General features: G+C 36.0%; 1 protein-coding gene across 2 annotated transcripts in view; it reads right to left on the reverse strand.

Annotated features, from left to right (window-relative positions):
* Window positions 1-20,888, reverse strand: part of CCDC148 (coiled-coil domain containing 148) — a 181,514-nt gene extending 160,626 nt beyond the window's left edge. The window contains exons 1-7 of one of the 2 annotated variants that reach the window (XM_036254893.1): window positions 20,828-20,888; window positions 14,981-15,102; window positions 7,717-7,820; window positions 4,643-4,725; window positions 4,286-4,437; window positions 3,116-3,211; window positions 2,855-3,036 (exon numbers count right to left, since the gene is read on the reverse strand). In XM_036254893.1, the coding sequence (XP_036110786.1) occupies window positions 2,855-3,036; window positions 3,116-3,211; window positions 4,286-4,437; window positions 4,643-4,725; window positions 7,717-7,820; window positions 14,981-15,102; window positions 20,828-20,888 (800 nt within the window). Of the gene's footprint in view, window positions 1-2,854; window positions 3,037-3,115; window positions 3,212-4,285; window positions 4,438-4,642; window positions 4,726-7,716; window positions 7,821-14,980; window positions 15,103-20,827 lie in introns of those variants that run through there. The other variant, XM_036254894.1, reaches the window with a different exon arrangement.
* Window positions 20,889-22,337: the final 1,449 nt, after the last annotated feature.

The raw sequence follows: 22,337 nt of genomic DNA on the forward strand, positions 1-22,337 counted from the left end.
TATCCAGGTGTGTACATGCATGTGGATAATCTTTGTGTATTCTTACAAAGCCTAATAACTGGAACCAAAAGGGGAAATAGCCATATCAAAATAATGGCATATACTGGGCAAACCAGAAGTTGTTAAAATAATAGTTGAACATATAATTCATTGTGCTGGTTAGAACAGTGCATTTGCACGCCTTACTGCCCACCAGCCAGACTGCTGATGTCCATCACCTCTGTATTTATTCACAATACCCCATTCACTCTCTTTCTCCTCAGTGAAGCTACTCCTGAAACCTCATTCAGATTTCTTGATGCTTCATCATTCACTGACAGCATATTTATAAAATAGTCTCTTAGTTGATGTATGCATGTAATATGTATTTGATTACGATACATGTGAATATGTTACCGCTTCTAAATATTCCAAGCCTTCTGAAAGGCAAAGTCATATTATATTTAGTCTGTCTGTTAAACCCCCTTGAAAGGAGCTTAGCAGATATTACTGTATATTAAGGTTTAGCCAATAAATATTCATCAAGTAAAACATCACTATTTTTTTTTCTTTATTGATTTTCTAGAGAAAGAGGAAGGGAGAGGGAGAGAGAGATAGAAACATCTGTGAGAGAGAACATAGATTGGCTGTCTCCTGCATGCCCCCCACTGGGGATTGGGCCTATAACCTGGGCATGTGCCCTGACCGGGAATCGAACTGGTGACCTCTTGGTGCATGGGTCAGTGCTCAACCACTGAGCCACATCGGCTGGGTGAAAATATCATTAATTTTATAAAATTTATTTTGTATACTTTTATGTGGCAAACACACTATTAAATGAGGATTCATGAACCTATATTCCTCCAAAGTAGACTCCTACTGCCCCCCTAACATGCCTTGCCACTCTCACCTTCATTGTTTTCATCTTTAATCCGACTCAGTTGAACAATCACTTATTTAATAGCTACTATGTGCCCAGATATGCTAGGTGCTAAGGATACAAATGTTGTTCATAAGTTACTTTGTGTTCAAGAGGTCTATAGTCCAGTCCCTTCTTAGAATGTCCTCCCTACCCGCTTTCTGTCTTATTCTAATCCTTGCTTCTTCCCTTAGCATATGATGTATATTCATCTTATTTTCTACTTAATCTTCAGTAACAGCAATGGAGCTGTGAATCTCATCTTTTTTCTGAGCACACAGGGTTGTATGAAGGAAGAGCAGAAATTGAGTTCGATGAAAAGGAAGGTAGGAGAGTGGGCTGCGGGGGTAGCTCTTAGGGGGAGGGAGGCATTGCAGGCTGCTGAGGCCCTCCTCCATCCTTAGGAGCTGTTAACCTAGAAACCACACAATTTCAGCCACTTTTGCTGAGGGGACAAAATGCCATGTGGAAAGAAAGGTCATGGGGCAGCCAACTTGCTTTAAAGTGACAGAGTCAGATTTAACCTCTTCACAGCCAGAAGCATAATGCATCTCCCACCAAATAAAAATTTTTAAAAAGCACACAAACAAAACATAAACCCTCTCCCTCTTGCTTGGTGAGCTCTAAAATCTCTTAACAAGGTTAGGATAGGGAGGGGGAGGAAATAAGTTTATTTTACAATTAGAGACTTAAATGGTTGAGTTAATACATTACTGTGAGTTTCAACTAAAGTGTAATTAATTTGTTAATTGATCAACACATATAAATGATATATTATTTTTTTTCTCAGCTTCATTACAAGGTGGGAAGGGAAATGGAAGGAAGAGAAGCAGAAGAGGTCAGGCTCTTAGGAGACCAGAAGGTATCTGATGGGACCATCCCCACAGAGATGTAAGAGATGCTCAGGTCAGGAGAGCCGCAGGTGAGTGAGCCGAGACAAGCAGAAGCAGTAACTAGAGGCTTCGTACCGAGCAGCTACTAAAGCAAGAACTCTACTTGGTAGGATGTAAGGTTTTCCTTGTTGTTATTCATTTCTTAACACTAGCAATTTTATATAGAGTTGTTTCACTTACAGGCACTTCACTAAGAAATGTACAAAATATAAATATTTGTCATATTTATTTTCTTCTATTTCAAAGCAGCAGCTCTTAGTAAAAGGATATTATAAATGTATCTTTTCAATAGCTTTTTTTTTTCTTTTTAAATATATGTTTGTTGGGGAAAATTTTGAGGTCAGTAAAATAGAATAAAAAGCAAACTTCCATACAAAACATTCCCCAGAAACTTTATATGCCAAACTTTACATGAGGTAAACTATTGATCTGAGCCACATGGCATTTCTGAGTTTGTTCATGAAATGAATTCTAATATAAAATTTACACTGGAGAATTTGACCCTGCCAAAACTGAATTTTAAATCACTTAACAGTATATTTGTCATTCAGAAGAGGATTATCATTCCCAGGGTACAACCAAAAGTACACTTTCTAAAAAATTTAGCATGTTTTTTTGAAATTTACAAAATATACTTTATGTTCACCATAAGACAAAACCACCGTGGATTACAAATAACCTAATTCCATTGCTACATTTTCTATTGCAGCCAATTACCACTGATCTGCAAATTTCCACTGAAGAGAAGCTTTATATCTTGAAATGAACATTCATAGATTCTGAAATTCCATGTCTGAAAAAACTATTTCTTACCTGTAAAGAGCTCAATGAGGGGTATTTTCACCATGTTTCATTCAACCTTATAAAAAACTTTAAAACCAGGGAAATCATTTTGGAGGGGAAAAAATCCTTTCCAAATAGTCAATCTAAACATTTATTGATTGACTCTATTCCAATCACATAGTAACTACGAAAATGATATATCAGAGGTATAACAATCTCCAACAAAAATAAAAATTGAGTGAAAAAAATCTACATAATTCAAGTACTTTTATCTTATTACCTGTATATATCTTCTAACTGCAGATCAAAATCTTGAAGTTTCTTTTGATATTTCTCTGTAAAGTTATAGAACTCATTAAAAATTGAAGATTTCAAGTCAGGGTATGGGCACGCCAAAGTTTCTAATTCCATGGGCAGTACACTAAGCAGGTTACTTCTTTCTTCTGAATAATGACCTAATACCTGAAAAATAAATTACATTACTGTTTTATTCGATACAAATGACAACTTGATAAACAAATACTGTCCGTATCCCACTTACACTAGTATTCCAGCCTGAAAGATAATTTTCTAATTTCTGTTGCTCTAGGCTCAGTCTTTCAAAGATATCTCTTAATTGTTTCTTCACAAAGTCAACCTACAGGAACATGTAGAACAGGTAACATGCAAGTTATTGCAACTCATTCAATATGTATATTTAAATTCACAAGAATCAATCTCAAATGCCAATAAGTGATGAAAAAACTAGATGAGCGAAAGTCGCTTTGAGGATCTATGGAACAGCCAGGTGTGCTTATCGACACACAACCAACGCTGGGCCGGGAAGTACCATAGGTCTGAGCCACTCTGCACCCACACTTTGACTTGTTTCTGGTAAGGCAGGGAGCTTACTAGATTTTCTGTTTCAATGACCCTTTCCTTCCCTTGCATCCTTACCGCTAATGCCCCATGGACAAGGGATTTTTAATATTTTAAAAAATCATTTATGAAAGCAATATAATAACACTACAGATAACTGAAGAAGAGAATTTAAAACATCATCTAAAAGCCTACGTCTAGTGCAACTATGATCGTGGAGTTTACGCTCTAGGCAGGGGAGATCATCGATAAACTATGGAGAAATAACTAAGAAAGTATCAGGAGGAGGCAAGTCACGTAAAAACAGGGTGAGGCAATCGGAAGTGGGTGATCAGGACAGGCCACTCAGAGGAGAGGACATTTAAGAGAAGACATAAAGGACAAAAAGTGTCCTAGGAGGGAGAGAGGAAACGGCCTACGCAAAGGCCTTGAGGAGGAAGGAGCCTCGCAGGTGGAAGGAGGACTAGAAAGAAGTCCAGACCCGTGACAAGGTCCAGGAGGAAGAGGGCTGTCAGGGAGGAGACGAGGCTGAAGAAGCAGAGAGGGGCCTGATGCGGGCCGGAAGGAGCCCTGAGGGGATGTGCCTGGGGGTGACTTGACCCCCTGCACTGAAGGTAGATCTCAGAATGCACTGGGGGGAGGGGCAAGAATGAAAGCAGGGGCCACTGTAACATTCCGGGATGAAATGAACAAGCTTGGACAGGTTCAAGGATGTTTAAGATATTAAATAGACAGAATTGCTCTACCTCCTATTAAAGTACACAAGACACCCATGTTGGTTCCTTACCTCAAACTGTTGTGGTTGGGACAAACGGGAATATTACATTATTGAAAGTAAAGGTGATATACTGACCTCTTCCAGTACTTTCACTGAGTTAAGCTCAGTAGGAGAGCGTGAACACTGTGTAATGTCATGCTGTCTGTATTTCAGATCCGCTCTCAATTGCTGGACAGGATTTATCACATTTTTAACATACAGACACCATTGCTCTGATAACTCTTGTTCTATGGTGAAACAAAATTAAATCAAGGTAACACAGTATTTTAAGTCTTTTTTAAGAACAGATTCTTAAAGTGAAGATTTATTTTTGGAATCCCTTAGGAAAAAAAACAGACTGCAGTTGATATTAAAAGAACATGAAGTGATTGACCCACTTTCATCTTCAAAACATCCCTTTAAATTCAAATAGAATAAAAAAAATTTTCTCACCAAATTGTATGAGCTCAGAAAGACATTCATCTCCAATGTTCTCTTCATTGAGAAAAGATTTTATCTCAGATTCCATTTTACACCTGAAATAGACATTATCTCAATTTGTAGAACCATAAAAAAAATATAGTTTAAAAAATAACTAGTAGTAGAAATTAATTCTAATGTGGTTTTAGTTACCAGTTTATTTATTCTGACCATATACTAAATTCCTAACATGGTTTGGGTACTTGCCAGACATGATCAGTGGACATTTGGTCCTGTCCACAATTTACTATTCTCTAGAGTATCTTGAAGAATATTTCTGTTTTACAAAATATGAATTAGGAAATACAGATAAAAATTGTGTTGGACACAAGAACACTAAAAATGGTAACTCTAGAGAAGAGAACCCTGCTGTGTTCATCACTGACGAGACAGACTAGGTCTCAGGTGGTCACCAAGTTGCAACTCTGCAGGGAATATGACCTCCTCTACATCTGAAGAAGGACAAAGGAATGTTAGGCAATTTTCGTGTTCAAATCTGCCGATGTAAGTGCCTCCTCGTGCCCTTTGGCCTTTCCTCTGGCACCAGTGACTACAGAAAACCTCTTGAGTTTATGTGTGACCATTTGCCTACATGATCTATTAATCTACTTCCTAGATATGCCCATTTGCAATGCAGTCACCTGCAAGATAAACCCGCCTGGTGAAGGGTGTCTTTGTGCTCTCTGGAGTTAATCTCAGTACAAGCCCTCGCCCTTCCAGGATGGTGCCAAAGTTCTAGGTGTGGAATCAGTCTCCTCAAAACATCAAAAATTACCCAGAGCTTCCTGAGTTTCCTAGGGTAGCCACTGAGTTACCAGTTTGAGCAGAACAAGTGAAATATGGGGTCAAAGAGTGGTAGAGTCAGAAGCCACTTAAGCAAACAATAAGCAAATAGACATGGTTGTGAAACGCAGAGAAAGAAAGGATATGAAAGTTCTATAAATGAAACTAACAGCCAGGAGATCTGCAGAAAATTAGGACACCAGTGCAGGCTGAAGGTCAAAGCTTTAACCTTCCAAAAAGGAAGAACCTCAGCAGCACAGACGGCTTGGTACCTTAGACTCGGCTATTTGATCCCCTTCGCACTCCTGAAAGTGTCCCAAGTGAGTGCTCACAGAGGCCAGATAAGAAAGTCTCACAACTCGGCTGAGAAACAACTCGGCTGAGCTCAGGAGCTGGGCCGAGAGAGAGCTCTCTGGTGCCCTGAGTCACACAGTATGAATAGTGATCAGTCTCAGTGTCATCTCTAAAGATGCATTTCTAAACAGCATTTAATTGTTGGTAAAAACCCCATGATATGTTCTGTATTAAGGAGATATTTTAAAATGATGCTTTAAAACTAAGCTTGTGAGCAAGGGACTACATATAGTTCTAACAGATATTTGGTTATAAAAACATCCCTTCTAGCAATGATAGTAAAAGTAGTAAGGTGAGCAAATAAAACTTCAAACTTTATTATTCAATAATTCTTATTCAAATAAAAATTGTAATTCTTTATCCCATGGCCAGCATAAATTACTTCCTCCTAAACCTCTAAGCCAGTCATTCTAAAACAAGAGCACAAGGCACCTTGGGAAAGTACAACAAGGTCTTCAAGAGGGCAATTTGAGAAAGCATTAATTATTAAATATAATTTTATAAATTAAATAATATAAAATACAATTTCATATTTAGAAAAAAAAATTTTTTTTATCCTCACCCAAGGACATTTTTCCATTTTTGTTCAGATAGAGTGGGAGAGAGAGAGAGAGAGAGAAACATCAGTGTGAAAGAAACACATTGAGTGGCTGCCTCCCACATGCAACTGAGGTACGTGCCCTTGACTGGAATCAAACCCTCGACTCATTGGTCCGTGGGCCGATGCTCTAACCGAGCCAAACCAACCAGGGCTATATTTAGAAATTTTATGTGGCTAGTATCCTTACTACAGATTTCAAAGAATTAAAGTTAGGCAAAATCTTTATTTTCTAGCAAGGCTAGACCAATCAGAGTTGGAAAAAAGAAAAGGCTGCTCAACTCTAAGTACATGGAGCACAGGAGTTCAAGGCAAATATTCTAATACCACCTTCAAATAAACCAACTGACTTGCCTTCTGCAAATAACTTTAATCCTCTAAACCTCAGGATTCTCATCCGTAAGATAAGGATAACATCGACACCTACTCTGCAGGGTTATTGTAAGGAGTAAATGAAATAAAGTACTTAACATATTACCCATCACAGACTATTACCCCCCCTCCCCCGCCAAAGTTAGATGTTGTTGCAGGTCCACAAGGTAATTCCGCAGGCCTAAGATTCTCAAATAAAGTCTCTCATAATGATGCATAAGAATATTTTGCTTTTTTTAAAAAATTAAAATGGAGTATAGATTTTTAAAGGTTGAGAAACCCTGATAGAGCTTAAACTTCTAATTTTCTGGTTGTCCCTAAATTCTCCACAAGTCTAGCCACATTCTAATTGTCCTTCTTTCCCTAGTATTATCATTATTATTATTTTAATTTTATTGAACACATATTGAGCGGTGTCCCATGGACTAAGAGGTCTGGTCAGGGCACATGCCCAGGTAGCAGGTTCCATACCCAGTAGGGGGCGTGCAGGAGGCAGCCTATCGATGTTTCTCTCTCACATCAATGCTTCTATCTCTCTTAAAAAATCAATAAAAACATTTAAAAAAATAGATGAATATGATGGGGTGCTTTTCCTGTTTACCACTTTACAGGGAAGACAAGCAGGTAAACAAAATATTATAATTCAAAGTGTGAAGTATAACGTAAGTAATTGCAAGTATGAGTGGGAGTGTAAAAGAGTAAGTGATTAGTGGATAAAGATCACCTTTTTTTTCCCCTAAGGAACACATTTTAATATATTCACTGAATTCCAAATTAAACTGAGGAAATGAAATTATTTTAATTTAACTCAATTCAAACTGTAACTTTCACTTCTGATTATAACAGTTTAATTAACCAGGAAAGTTATAGAACATCTAACTCAATAAGTGCGAGGCCTAGTACTTCCTCCGTGTACTACTGAGATGGCCCTCGTCCTCACCTGACTTCAGCTAGCCGCTGGTGTTCCTGCCACCACACCTGTCTGTGCTGTCGGACCAGCATTTGTTCCTTGGATATCTTTGAAGTCTGCGCCGCTTTTCTGATCTAGATTTAGAGGAACAAAAGATGAGCCATTTCAATGTTTCTTAAAATGTGTTTTCCACAATGGAAATGTTTCATCTATATTTTCTAAATGAAATACTTACTCTTTTTCAATCTTCTGAGTGCATCTTCTAACACAATTCACCTTAAAATAAGTACTATGTTAAACAAAAAGCAGGGAGGTGAAAGAGAAAATGGTTTGGAAAACTGACCAATTGAAGATCTGTTTTTAAAGCATTAATAAATAGAAAGATGAAGCGATTCTAGTTTCCATACATACAATAAATAACACCTTAATTCATCTAGTCCCAGAACATTTTTTTCATATATTTTCTCACCTTTCAACATATCTTCCCCGCCAGGCATCCTGAACATCATTAGTCAGAAAAAGACACTGATGTTCAGAGAAGTTAAAAGACTTGGTCAAGATCATAAAGCTCATAAACATCAGAATCACAAAGAACCTTGGTGTATGAATTGGTTTTTATCTGATCCTTCAACCTAGCAGGGAAAAAGTCATGAAATAAGTTGATAGACGACCTGGCTGTATGACCTTGAACATGCAATTTAATCTTTCAACTCCGTGACTTTGTAAATATTTTTTTAAATATTTATTTGAAGATACTAAACTGTAAAAATGATGTACAATAAAACCCAAGTTTTGTAAATTGAAAATTTCCCCCAAATTTTATGACTTTTAAAAAGTAGCATACAATCAACACTTTGGGGTTTCCGTTGGCAAGTTCCGTGAGGCTCGGGCTCACCTGCCCTAAGATCCAGTCTGGCATCTCCCCGATCTGCCCCATATCACAGAGCAGCCTGTGTTTCTCAAACACTCCGGGCTTCCTGCCGGGTTCATCCAAAGGGGGACATCGGCAGTGGGAGTCTGACGGGAAGGAGGAAAGGAGAGGCCGAAGGATTACTCCTGCCCTCTTTTCTCTCACAGGGGCTTCTAGGAGCATCCACATCTTCTCCATTTGCTCCATCTTCTCTTGACAGTTTTACTATGGCTCCAACTATCTCTGGGTAACCTCCGCTCACGAGATGTGGTACAGCCTTGCTTCATAATTATTGAATTTCTTGGGGTGAGACTGGTTCACACGTCCCTTCGACTTAGGCATGGCACGATTTCCTGCTGTGTTAATCACTGTATTGCTTCAGTCTGGCTTCTCAGCTCTATCACCTGGCAACCAATCCCGGAATTAAAGACCCCTCTACTCATTAAAAACCTCCTCAAGTGGTGTCCATTTCCAAGTTAGGCTCTTACTGATAATCATGTGTACACGAACCCCTGTATTCCATATTAATACTCTTAAACATCTACAAAAGTGCTACTCAAATTAGAAACTTGATGAAATAGGCATATTTTATATTTTCTCTGCTGCTTGAATACTTAGTAGCCTGAAAGCTTTAACAGATCAATACTTAAGATATAAGAATTTCAGAAGACAAGTCCTAAAAAGACTTTATAATGCATGCTATTTCTAGCTGTCATTCGCTGATTACTTTAACCTTGAGTTTCTCTTTCTGCTATTCTGGTTACTGATTTAAAATTAGGCCTGTAGGAAAAACAAAGTAAGCCAAACATTACTTAAAAAAAAAACCCACAAAGTCAAAGTCAAATCTTTTCTTCAAATGGTCTTAAGAGTGTTACACTCATGAAATTTAGAAGTACATTCGAGTAAGAACAGGACACTGCCAGAACACATTCAGAATCTCCATTTTATCTACCAAAGCAATAAAGTGCACAGTGTTTCTAAAACCTGACACTCTAGTGTTTGCGTTAAGTATACCTAAATTCATTCCAGTGGTTTGTGATCTATGGTCTCTAACATTTGTTGCAGCAGACACAAGTTTTAAAATTAGATTTCTTTGACATATTTGGTCCATGTTGTACAAAAAAAATTAAAACACGTTGGTGAAATATGTAGACATGTTTTTATAGCTTAAAAAAATCAATTCGGCTGCCTTTGGGCCTGGGGAAGGACCAATTAAGTAGACTATAAAAGTCTAAATAAAGTTACTATTTTTACTAGATACTTTCAATATTTTGTAGAACATTCTTTTTTTTTTTTTTTTGTAAATTCCATCATTGACTTCACCACTATCCTCGGGCAAAGAATGAAGAAAAGACAAAGTCTTAAAAAACTAAAAAGTTTTAAAGTTGTATCTTTATCACTGTAGAGATTTCTACATTATTCCAATTCATTTCGCTGGGCAATGAGCCACATAAAATCAATATTTAAGGTGGATGATGATTTATGCAGAATGCTGATAAGTTTAAAATAGCAAAAATAATAAATTCATAGAAGAATCAGAAAGTAGGGTTCCTTATGTGCTTTATTTTGATGATCCAAGAGAATAAAACTTGAACAGGTACTTTGAAATGCCATGAAAGCCCTTTGAGCCAGATGGTCCATCTTTAGATATAACAACAATAATAACTAGTGAACTATTTAAGTGTTGGTAACATGTATGTATTTGTCAAAACTCATTGAGATGTACATTTAAGATCTGTGCACTTTATTATATGTGAGTTATACCTCAATAGAAACTGTTAAATAAATCAAAAGAAAAAACCAACTACATACACTGAGTTGCAATTTCTCATCTATCAGGTTGGCCAAAATGCAAATATTTAACAAAACACTCTCTGAGGCTATGGGAAAACATACTCTCTCTTAAGTTGTTAACAGAAATACAAAATGATATGCCCCCACCCCCACCACCAGAAGGGAATTTGGAGATGTATAGCAAAATCTCACATGGGTTTACCTTTACTTAAAGAACTCTATCTCAAAACTGTATTAGCAAAAGCATAAAGATAAATGAACAAAGCTATTCCTTCACTGAAGCACTATTTGTAAGCGAAAGACTGGAGCACAAAAATTCCACCAATAAGTATTCTTGCCAAAATAAATTAAACCAGATAGTTGTATCTGATCAAGTCTCTAGATATAACTATCAATTTACTGGAAATACAAGAAAAACATGTTAAGTGACACCACCAGGAGGTAATCCAGACTGTAAGAAACTATAAAAAACAAACGATGAAATTTCTTCAAGAAATAAATTACAAGAATACAAGAGGAGAAAAGAGAAAAAAATAAAAAATAAATTGTAATGTATGGATCTTATTTAGATATTAATTTGAATAAACTGAGAAAAAAATGGAGAAAATCAGGGAAATTTAACATTGACTGGATATTTGAAATTATTAAGAAATTTTTTAACATTTTTAATGGTAATGCTATTGGAGGATTTGGTCCCCTGACCCCTAATTTTTTAGAGAGACATGCTAAAATATGTGTTGTTAAATAGTATGATATCTGAGATTTGCCTCACAATAATCTGTCACAAGGAGAAAATGTGGCTGAGATTAACAAAGAAACAATGGGTAAGAGTTTATGATAGTTGCCCTGGCTGGTTTGGCTCAGCAATTAGAGCGTCAGCCCGTGGACCAGAGAGTCCCAGGTTCAGTTCCCGCTAAGGGGCATATACTTCGGTTGCAGTTTGTCCCTGGCTCCAGTTGGGGTCGTGTGGATGGCAACCACTCGGTGTGTCTCTCTCACATAGATATTTCTCTCTCACTCTTCCTCCCTTCCTCCCTCTGGCTCTATCTGAAGATACCTGCAAAAATGTCCTTGGGTGAAGATAAAAAAAAAAAAAAAGAGTTGATCATAGTTGAAGCTGGATAAGTTACATGGAGATTAATGATACCATTCACTCTAATTTACATATGCTTACAATTTCATGTAACATAACGTCTTTTAAAAAGAAATAGTAATGTATACTTGAGCTGGACAAGAATAAATATTCATTCTTACTAAGCAAAGCAATTCAAATAAAAATAATTGTAAAGACCTCTTTTATACTTAATATGGGAATGAACAGTTAACATGTAACGTATTAAAACTTGGTCTCGGTTTTCAGCTCGAATCTACTATTTGGCTTCAGGTTCAATCTCAGCCTTTAAAGACTAGATCACTCAATGTCCACATCAGTGTCTTATCTGGCATCCTAGAACCTGTGCATGATTACAGACACAGTGATTATATAGGTGACATCACATCTAAGCAGTATAATAGTACCAGTAATACAATTCAGGCAAGTCTTCTGAATGTATTATTAATTAATAATAATTTTTGTTAATTTTTTAAATAGTTAAGTATTCTAGATGTAACTTGAAGCAAAACTCTACTTAAATGTTTACATCCTATTATTCACTTTTAAGTATGTTTACATTTAATATTGCCAGAGTAAAGTGCTGTAATAATTAACAATGATTGTTAAAGCTGCTAATTCCTTGTGCAGAAAAATAAGCACATTTAATTAGTAAAATGGAGAAATAGATTGATAGTTAATGCAAATATTTGCTGGGGAGAGGGAGTGGAGGGAGGTGGAGGAAGGTATGGGGGATAAATGGTAATGGATGAAAATTTGACTTGGTGTGGTGAACACACAATACAGTGTACAGATGATGTATTGTGGAATTGTGCACCTGAAACCTGTATAATTTTGTTAGCCAGTGTCATCCCAATAAATTCAATAAAAAGGAAAAAAAGAATGTGTTTACTGTACAACTTTTGGAAGAATAAAATAGTCTTCTTGAGCTAATATATATTTTATAAAAATTCAAATGATAATATAAGAAAGAATAAGAGAGATGATGTAGACTGTTAGGCACAGTAGCATTAATAATATTAAACAAAATAAACTTTAAGAATTGTATTTAATTTCCTGTTCTCTAATTCCATTTAAACCCCAAGTCTTTCAAGAAAAAGTCATAGTTGAGAATTATCCATATCTTACAAGAGTAAATTAGAAGAAAAATGTCAACTTGCTATCTCTAAATTAAGTGAGAAGACTCCACAAAGCATATAGAACAACATTCCCAATACATCTTCCTTAATTCAGATAAAATAGAAAATGAAAACTGTGTAAAGTAAAAAAGAAAGTGTTTGAAAATGATGAGAGAGGTGATCTAGCAGCTGACAGTGCGGATAAATTATTATCCCTGCACTTAATGTCAAACTTTAAAAACCTCATTAACTATTAAAATTTTTAAATATTTTTATTCTTTGATAGTAATTCTATTATCAAAGTGAAATTCAGTTTGTTCAAATACTGATTTTAACATTCAAACATTCCACATGCAGACAAAATGTTATTTTTTTGGTGCATGATGTGTGGATGGATGGGTGGATGGGTGGATGGATGGATGGATGGATGGATAGATAGACAGATATAAAAAATGGACAAAATGCCCTGGTTAGTGTGGCTCAGTAAGTTAGGCATTATTCCATGCACTGAAAGGTTGCTGGTTCAATTTCGAGTCAGGGCACATGCCCAGGTTGCGGGCTTGATCCACAGTGCAGGAGGCAGCTGATCAATGTTACGCTCTCACATCGATGTTTCTCTCTCTCTCTAAAAATCAATAAACTATTCTTTAAAAAAAAATGGACAAAATAAATATATTGACAATATTAGGAGTGTGCGTGTGTGTACACATTTACATATTCCAATACTGACAAGGGTATAGAGAAAACATTTGTGGTGTTTTATTATTATTATTATTATAATATTATTTATTAGAATAATATTTTGATAAAGAGTTAAAAAAATATTCATACTTTTTTGCTCAGATACTCCAATCATAGGAATTTATTCTATGGGTAGAAAACTCTAAAACGTGAAAGGTGTCCATGCGTGGAGTCATTTACTAAAGCATAATTTCTAATATCATATAATTTGATATAATAAAATATCCCAAATTTGAGATAGGATAAGACATGCATCTTCTTCTACTTGGAGTACTCATCAATTCTACTTTTGTTAGCCTTAATATCCCAATTCTACTGTCACTTCCTCAGAAGAGCTTTCCCACCCAATTGGGATCAAGTCCTGTTATTATACATCAGATAGTATGTTTTATTGGAGTTTATACTTAATATAATTTTATTTCAGAGCTTATTTGAGAAACACAATTCCCTGTAAACAGTACAATCCATTAAAGTAGGGGCTATACTTGGTTCACCATTATTTCTTTGAGGCACATAATAAATATTTATTTACTTAGGTAAATAAATACTATAAAATAATTAAATATTATCAAGATTATGTGGCAAAATGTTAGAGGAAAAACCATGCAGGGTTTCGTTTCTACGTTTATCATGGAAAAAATCAAATATGTATATATGTTTATGTATGTATGCATGTGTATATGTTGTACATATACAATGGGTTGGATTACAAATCAAAAATATGAAAATAGATTTATTAAGATAATTGTTATATAGGTGATTTTCCTATAAAATTTCTTTGAATGTCCTGATGTCATTAAATTATCTTAAAGTTATTTCTGAACCAAACAAATAATGCTCTATTTTTAAGTAATATTCTTAGTTAGAGGGGATATAACTCATGGATAGATGGAAATCGCTTTAGAATAGGGTATGAACTGTGCTCTGGATTCATAACAGTTGTCTTTTTAAATGATCTTAACAATAAAAACTCATGCAAAACTAATGTAACACAAAAATATTAACTACAAATGAAAACTTGTAAATTACTTAATATGTTGCTTCAAACCAGATTTTTGATGCAACCAAGCAATTTATAATGTAATGCTATTTATGATGTACTCTGTTATTTTACACAGGAGGAAAACATATTGCACGGTAATCCTAAACCATACATGAACAATCATTTGCCAATAAACCCCTTTCAAATCTAATCCAGATTCATCTTTTCATAGATCCAGGCAAAAAAGTGAATTCTAGAACAGAAACACCCAAGGGCATATTTGAATGGTGTTGCAGAAGCAGCCTCAAATCAGATGATAAACCATGACTGCCATTTACTCACAATTTTTATTTTTCAGATTAAGTTAGAAATTGTTGAAAGCTAATGAAATAGCAATCTTTCTAAAAATAAAGTTGAATTCAGACCTCCTAAGTTGTTTTGAACATTAACTGAGTAATGAATGTAAACTGCATAGCACAGTATCTGAGAGCATTCAATAAATTTTAGCTGTTATTCACTATTATTAACAGTTAGAAAATTCTAAAAACTATTTAGAATGTTATTTATTTTCACATTTACATTTAAATATTTTACTTTATAGCAATTCAATTTTATAACATACACACACAACATCTAACCTTTAGCTCTGTAGAGGCAGCAGCTAATTTTTTTGCTTCAGTTAATGCGTGCAGTTGTTGATAGTCTACTGGTTTATACTTAATGCTTCTCATTTCATTTTTCATGCGGAATACCAGATTATCTGTTTTTCATTTTAAAAAAAATGAAAATGACAAGGAAATAATATGTTATTGAAATCAGCATATAGTTACAGCAGCATGCTGACTACAGGTCTTATTTTTAAGCATTTTAAAGTAAATACAAGAAATAATATAACATTCATAGTGTATTTGAACTTATACTTATCACTATATTTTTTGCATAAAATTACTTCTAAAAGGGCATAAAAGAAATACTTTCATTTAAATTACTATATTGAGACTTTTTAAAAAGTATAATGCCAAGATACAAAGTGTGACCATTTTTTAATTTAAAAATATGTCAGACAGCAACTGTACATATTTAAGTATCACATTATTATAAATCGAATTAGGTAAATAGATTTTTTAAAATCATAGTTGTATTTCTTAGAAAAACAGAAAAAAATTTCAATTAAATTTTTTAAATGGTTGAAAATAAAAAATGTAATGGGGCAAATAACACAAAAATGATATGAAATGTTTGGGCAGGCATTCTCCATCCAAATACTTAGCTTAGTATATTACTATTTTGATAAAGTGAAACATAAATATGGGGCATTTTAAGGCTAAGTAGCATAAAGAATAATAACCTGATAATTTCAAGCAAAAATGTACTTTTGCCTCAATTTTAAGAATTATGTGCCATGTAAAGTAATTAAGATTTGTTAAGTATATCATGAATCATGTTACTATAAGAAGGCTCTAGATAATTTCAGGACAAGCACAGTGAAGGAAAGCATGGCTGAAAATTATCAAAACACCTGTTGTATCAAAACAGCCTGGTACTGGCACAAGAACAGATATATGGGTCAATGGAACAGAACAGAGAGCCCAGAAATCAACCCACATCATTACACTCAATTATTATTTGACAAAGGAGGCAAGAGCATACAATGGAATAAAGATGGTCTCTTCAATAGTGTTGGGAAAATTGGACAGGTTCATGAAAAAAAAAAAAAAGAAAGAAACTAGACTACTAACTTATACCACACACAAGAGTAAACTCAAAATGGATAAAAGACTTAAATGTAAGTCACGAAACCATAAAAATATTAGAAGAAAAGATACACTAAAATCTCACACATCTCACGTAGCAGTATTTTTGCCGATATATCTCCTATGGTAAGGAAAACAAAGAAATAAAATTAACAAATGGGACTACATCAAATTTGAAAGCTTCTGCTCAGCAAAAGAAACCATCAACAAAATGAAAAGGGAACCTACTGTATGGGAAAACATACCCATCAATGATAAATCTGATAAGAGATTAATTTCCAAAATATATAAAGAACTAAGACAACTCAACACCAGGAAGACAATCTAAATCTAAATCTAAATTAAAAAATGGGCAAAGGGCCTAAATTGACACTTCTCCAAAGAGGACATACAGAGGGCTAATAGACATATGAAAAAATGCTGAACATCATTAACTATAAGAGAGATTCAAATTAAAACTATAATGAGGTATCACCTCACACCTACAGGAATGGCTATCATCAATAAAACAACATAGGCCCAGGCTGATTTGGCTCAGCAGTTAGAGTGTCTGCCCCCGGACCAATGAGTCGCGTGTTCAATTCCAATCAAGGGCATGTACCTCAGTGGCAGTTCGTCCCGGCCCTGGTAGGGATTCTGCGGGAGGCAACCAGTCCATTTGTCCCTCTAACATTGATCTTTCTCCCTCTCTCTCCCTCCCTCCCATTCTATCTGAAGATAAATAGACAAATATCCTTGGGTGAGGATTAAATAATAATAATATTAATATTAATAATAAATCAACACACAAGTGCTAGTGAGGATATAGAGAAAAGGGAACCCTAGTACACTGCTAGTGGAAATGAAGACAGGTACAGCCACTGTGGAAAACAGTATGGAGTTTCCTCAAAAAATTAAAAAATAGAACTGCCGCCCTGGCCAGTTTGGCTCAGCAGTTAGAGCATCGGCCCGTGGACCAGAGAGGCCCGAGTTGGGTTCCCACTAAGGGCACATACCTGGGTTGCAGTTCGTCCCCGGCCCCGTTGGGGTTGTGTGGGTGGCAACCAGTTGATGTGTCTCTCTCACATCGATGTTTCTCTCTCTCTCTTCCCCCTCTCTTTCTCCTACTCTATCTGAAGATAAATGCAGGAATGCTCAGGTGAGGATAAATAAATAAATAAATAAATAAATAAATAAATAAATATGGAATTGCCTTTTGACCCAGTGATCCCACTTCTGGGAAGTATCCTAAGAATCCTGAAACACCAGTCACAAAGAATATATGCACATCTATGCTCAAAGCAGTGTTATTTATAATAGCTAAGATCTGGAAACAGCCCAAGTGCCCATTAGTAGATGAGTGGATAAAAATTCTGTGGTACAACCCACCTCACAACAGAAGAATTACATAGGTTAAAAGTGAAGGGATAAAAAAAAATCTTTCAGGCAAACAGAAAGAAAAAAAAAGCTGGGGTAGCAATACTGATATCCAGTAAAATCAAAATGAAGGCCATAACTAGAGACAAAGAAAGCCACTACATAATTTTGGAAGGACCTATCCAAAAGGAGGCTATAACCTTGGTAAACATACATGCACCCAATATAGGAGCAACAAAATATATTTAAAAATTTCTGGAGGACTTCAAAGGAGAAATCAACAGCAATAAAATCACAGCAGGAGCCTTCAACACCCCACTGACATCACTGGATAGATCCTCTAGACAAAAATTTAACAAGGAAACAGAGATGCTAACTAATGCACTAGATCAAGTGGATTTAATAGATATCTACACAGAATTACACCCCAAAACATCAGAATTCACATTCTTCTCAAATGTACATTCTGAAAGATAGACCACATGTTAGGACACAAACTCTCTACAAGTTCAAGAAGATTGAAATCATATCAAGCGTCTTCTCAGATCACAACGGTGTGAAACTAGAAATCAATTACAGTAAAAACACTCAAAATCATTCAAACCCATAGAGGATACATAGCATGTTATTAAACAATGAATTGGTTACCAAGGAGATCAAGGAAGAAATTAAAAACTTCCAGGAAACCAATGAAAATGAACACACAACAATAGAAAATCTATGGGACACAGTAAAAGCAATCCTGAGAGAAAACTAAGTTCATAGCACTACATGACTATTTCAAGAAAAAAAAAATTTCTAATTTACTATATAACCCTACAACTTAAAGAACTAGAAAGTATACAAAAAGAAAAAACCAGAGCAAATAAAAAGAAAGAAATAGTAAAGTTCAGAGCAGAAATAAACAACATGGAGACTAAAAAAAAAAAAATTCAAAAAATCAGTGAAACAAAAAGCTGGTTCTTTGAAAAGATAAAAAGATTGATGGAACCCTTATCCAGACTCACCAAGAAACAGAGAGAACCCAAATAAACAAAAACAGAAACAATAGAGGGTACAGTAACAACTAACACCACAGAAATACAAAGATCGTTGAAGAATACTATGAACAATCATACACCAACAAACTGGACAGTCTAGGCAAATGGACAGATTTCTAGAAACACAGAGTCTCCCAAAACTGAACCAGGAAGAGATAGAAAACTTGAACAGATCAAAAACAACTAAGGAAATTGAAGATGTAATCAAGAAATCCCAGAAAACAAAAGCCCAGGCCCAGACGATTCACATGGCTGGTGTGACTCAGTGGTTGAGCATCGACCCATGCACCAAGAGGTCGCCAGTTCAATTCCTGTCAGGGCACAAGCCCAGGTTGTAGGTCAAATCCCCAGTGGGGGGCATGCAGGAGGCGGCCAATCGATGTTTCTCTTATCAATGTTTCTATCTCTCTCTCTCTTTCTTTCTCCCATCCTCTCTCTCTAAAATCTATAAAGAAAAAAGAAGTAAAGGGCCGGTTTGCAGAAAACTGCAGGACATTGAAAAAAGAAATAAAGGAAGATATAAAAAAAGTGGAAGCATATACCTTGTTCATGGATTGGAAGAATCAACATCATTAAAATGTCCATACTATCCAAAGTAATCTATAGATTCAATGCAATCCTCATTAAAATACCAACAACATATTTCACAGAACTAGAACAAATACTCCAAAAGTTTATATGGAACCAAAAAAAGACCCCAAATATCCACAACAATCTTGAAAAAGAATGACGAAATATGTGGGATTACAATACCAGATTTCAGGTTATACTACAAAGCCACTGTAATCAAAACTACCTGGTACTGGCACAAGAACAGGCATATAGACCAATGGAACAGAACAGAAAACCCCGAAATGGACCCAAGACATTATGTTCAATTAATATTTGACAAAGGAGGCAAGTGCATACAATGGAGTAAAGACAGCCTCTTTAATAAATGGTGTTGGGAAAATTGGACAGCTATATGCAAAAAAATGAAACTAAACCATCAACTTACACTATACATAAGAATAAACTCAAAGTGGATAAAAGACTTAAATGTGACCTGGGGATCCATAAAAATCCAAGAAGAAAATGTAGGCAACAAAATTTCAGACATCACATGCAGCAAAATTTTCACTGATACAATGCCTAGGGTAAGAGAAATAAAGAAAAAATTGAGTACATGGGACTACACCAAACTAAAAAGTTTCTGCACAGCACAAGAAACAACCATCAAAATGGAAAGGAAGCCCACTATATGGGAGAGCATAATTGCCAATTGCCAAAGATACATCAGATAAGGGGTTAATTTCCATAATATATAGAATACTCATACAACTCAACAAAAGGAAGACAAAGAACCCAATTAAAAAATGGGCAGAGGATCTAAATAGACACCTCTACAGACAGGATATACAAATGGCCAAGGGACATGAAGAAATGCTCAACATCACTACTCATCAGAGAGGCTCAAATTAAAATGACTATGAGATATCACCTCACACCTGTCAGAATGGCTGTCATCAACAAATCATCAAACAAGTGCTGGCGAGGGTGTGGAGAAAAGGGGACTCTAGTACACTGCTGGTGGGAGTGCAGACTGGTGCAGCCACTATGGAAAACACTATGTTGTTTCCTCAAAAAATTAAAAATCAATCTGCCATTTGACCCAGTTATCCCACTTCTAGGATATATCCTAAGAAGCCTAAAACACCAATCAGAAAGAATATATGTACCCCTGTGTTCATAACAGCACTATTTACAATAGCTAAGATCTGGAAACAGCCCAAGTGTCCATCAGTAGACGAATGGATAAAAAAGCGGTGGTACATATACACAATGGAGTACTATGCAGCTGTAAGATAGAAAGATCTTATCCTTTGAGATGACATGGAGGGGTCCGAAGAGTATTATGCTAGGTGAAATAAACCAGTCAAAGAAAAATATCACATGATCTCACTTATATGTGGAATCTAATGAACAAAATAAACTGATGAACAAAATAGGACCAGAGGCATGGATACATGGAAGAGACTGACAGATCTGAGAGGGGATGAGAGCAGGGAGTACCGGAAGAGATTAATCAAGGAACATGCATGCATATATGCATAACTCATGGACACAAACAATAATGTGGTGAAGGCCTGGGGTAGGGGAGAGGTTGGGTGGAGGGGTGGAAATGGGGGACATCTGTAATAGTGTTAACAAAAAAATTTTAAACACTCACAGTAAGGGAACTTGACCCCAAAAATAAGCTTTTCATGATTAAAATTTTAAAAATCAACATTCCAATTTTATATCATATGTAATCCACAATAAATTATAAAACATATTTAGAAGTAAAAAAAAATACCTGAGCTACTGTTTTTCTGAATTGGCGTGAATGGTCGGTCTCTTTTATCTACGTTCTCCATATCTGTCAAGGAAACAAGAAACAGCTAAATTTTACAATGTGATTTTTAAAAAGAGTGTAAGGATGTATTAAGTGTAGTGTTTTTTAAAACAAGGCCCAGGACCGCGTTCCATAACTCTTGATGCTTTATTAAAATTTTCTTCTCCTCGCTCCTAGAAGCTTCCTTCCATTCGTGTTTTTTTTTTCCCTCTGTGCCTTTTTTGTTTTTGGTCTCTCTAATCTCTAACCTCTTAATTCCCCTCTCTTGGATTGTGCCAGTGAGTAATAAATATTTTGTGATTAAAAAATTATGTATGTTTTCCTTTGAGTTCCTAGGAGGAAAGAAACCACACAAATTAAAGAATAACGCAGCCAGCCAAATTACTCCTTACTTCTATTATGCAATATTGTACTTGTCGTGGACATGGGGATACGCCATCCACTCTACAAAGCACCTGATGTCCAGCTGTCACCTCCTTCAGGATTGGGCTCAGCTGCAGAGTCAAAAGGCATACCACTACTGGGGCAGCCCACACCTAATGATGGAGCAAGACAGGGATGTAAAAACCTAGGGGTTTGGACCCCATGTAGGCCACTCTGATGGGCAATATGTGTTCCAAAGTTCCCTGCAGGGTCGACCCAGACTTTGTTGAACCTGCATTGAAATGGACTTTTTCATCTCTTCTACTCTGCTTCCTCCTTCTTCCTTTCACAGGTATGGATCCCTGGATAAATACCTAGAACCCCAAATTCTGCCTCAGCAACTCCTTCCTGAGAACCTACTAAATTAAACTGAGCACCTCTAGGGCATCAGATTAATCAAGTGGTTCTTTAAGTAACATTACCAGTTTTCCACAAATTTTTGTTCCAGGTTGAACTGTAACCCATCTCTCTATTCTTTTAATATTATTTCTGTTAAAAGTGTTTTTTTTTTGTCAAAGATGAATTGTTAACTGGTATGTAACTCATGGATAAGCAGCATATTTGTGTGAGAGTTCCAGGAACTAGCTTCAGGGGAGGAGACTGACTCTAGCAACCAGACGTTCTGGTTCCGGGAGACGTGCTGACTCTCAACCGTAAAAACCACACCTCAGCTTGACCAGTTTTGAGATAATCAACAGAATGGACTGTGCTGGCTCACATGTAGAGAACTTTCAACCTCTTCCCCCTAATTTGATTGTTCTGTTTTCCCTCTCCATCCTAATAAAAATCCCTTCCTACACTGTGATGTTAAGATGGTCTTTGGGGTGGGAATCCACCATCTTCTCAGGCTGCCAGCACTTGAATAATCCATCTTTCCTTGCACCAGCACCTGTCTTTTGAAGGCAGCCAAAACTAAGCGTGGTATCAGAACTACTCGTGTCTAGTGGCCTTCGCAGTAACCTAAGTCTTCTTAAGTGGAAGGAAAAGCAGCACAAGTCCTTGACTTTTGGAAACCCTGCCAAGTTACCAAGAATCGTGGTGATTGTCC

This window comes from Molossus molossus, unplaced genomic scaffold (genome assembly GCF_014108415.1).
Source record: "Molossus molossus isolate mMolMol1 unplaced genomic scaffold, mMolMol1.p scaffold_m16_p_11, whole genome shotgun sequence".
Lineage (NCBI taxonomy): Eukaryota > Metazoa > Chordata > Mammalia > Chiroptera > Molossidae > Molossus > Molossus molossus.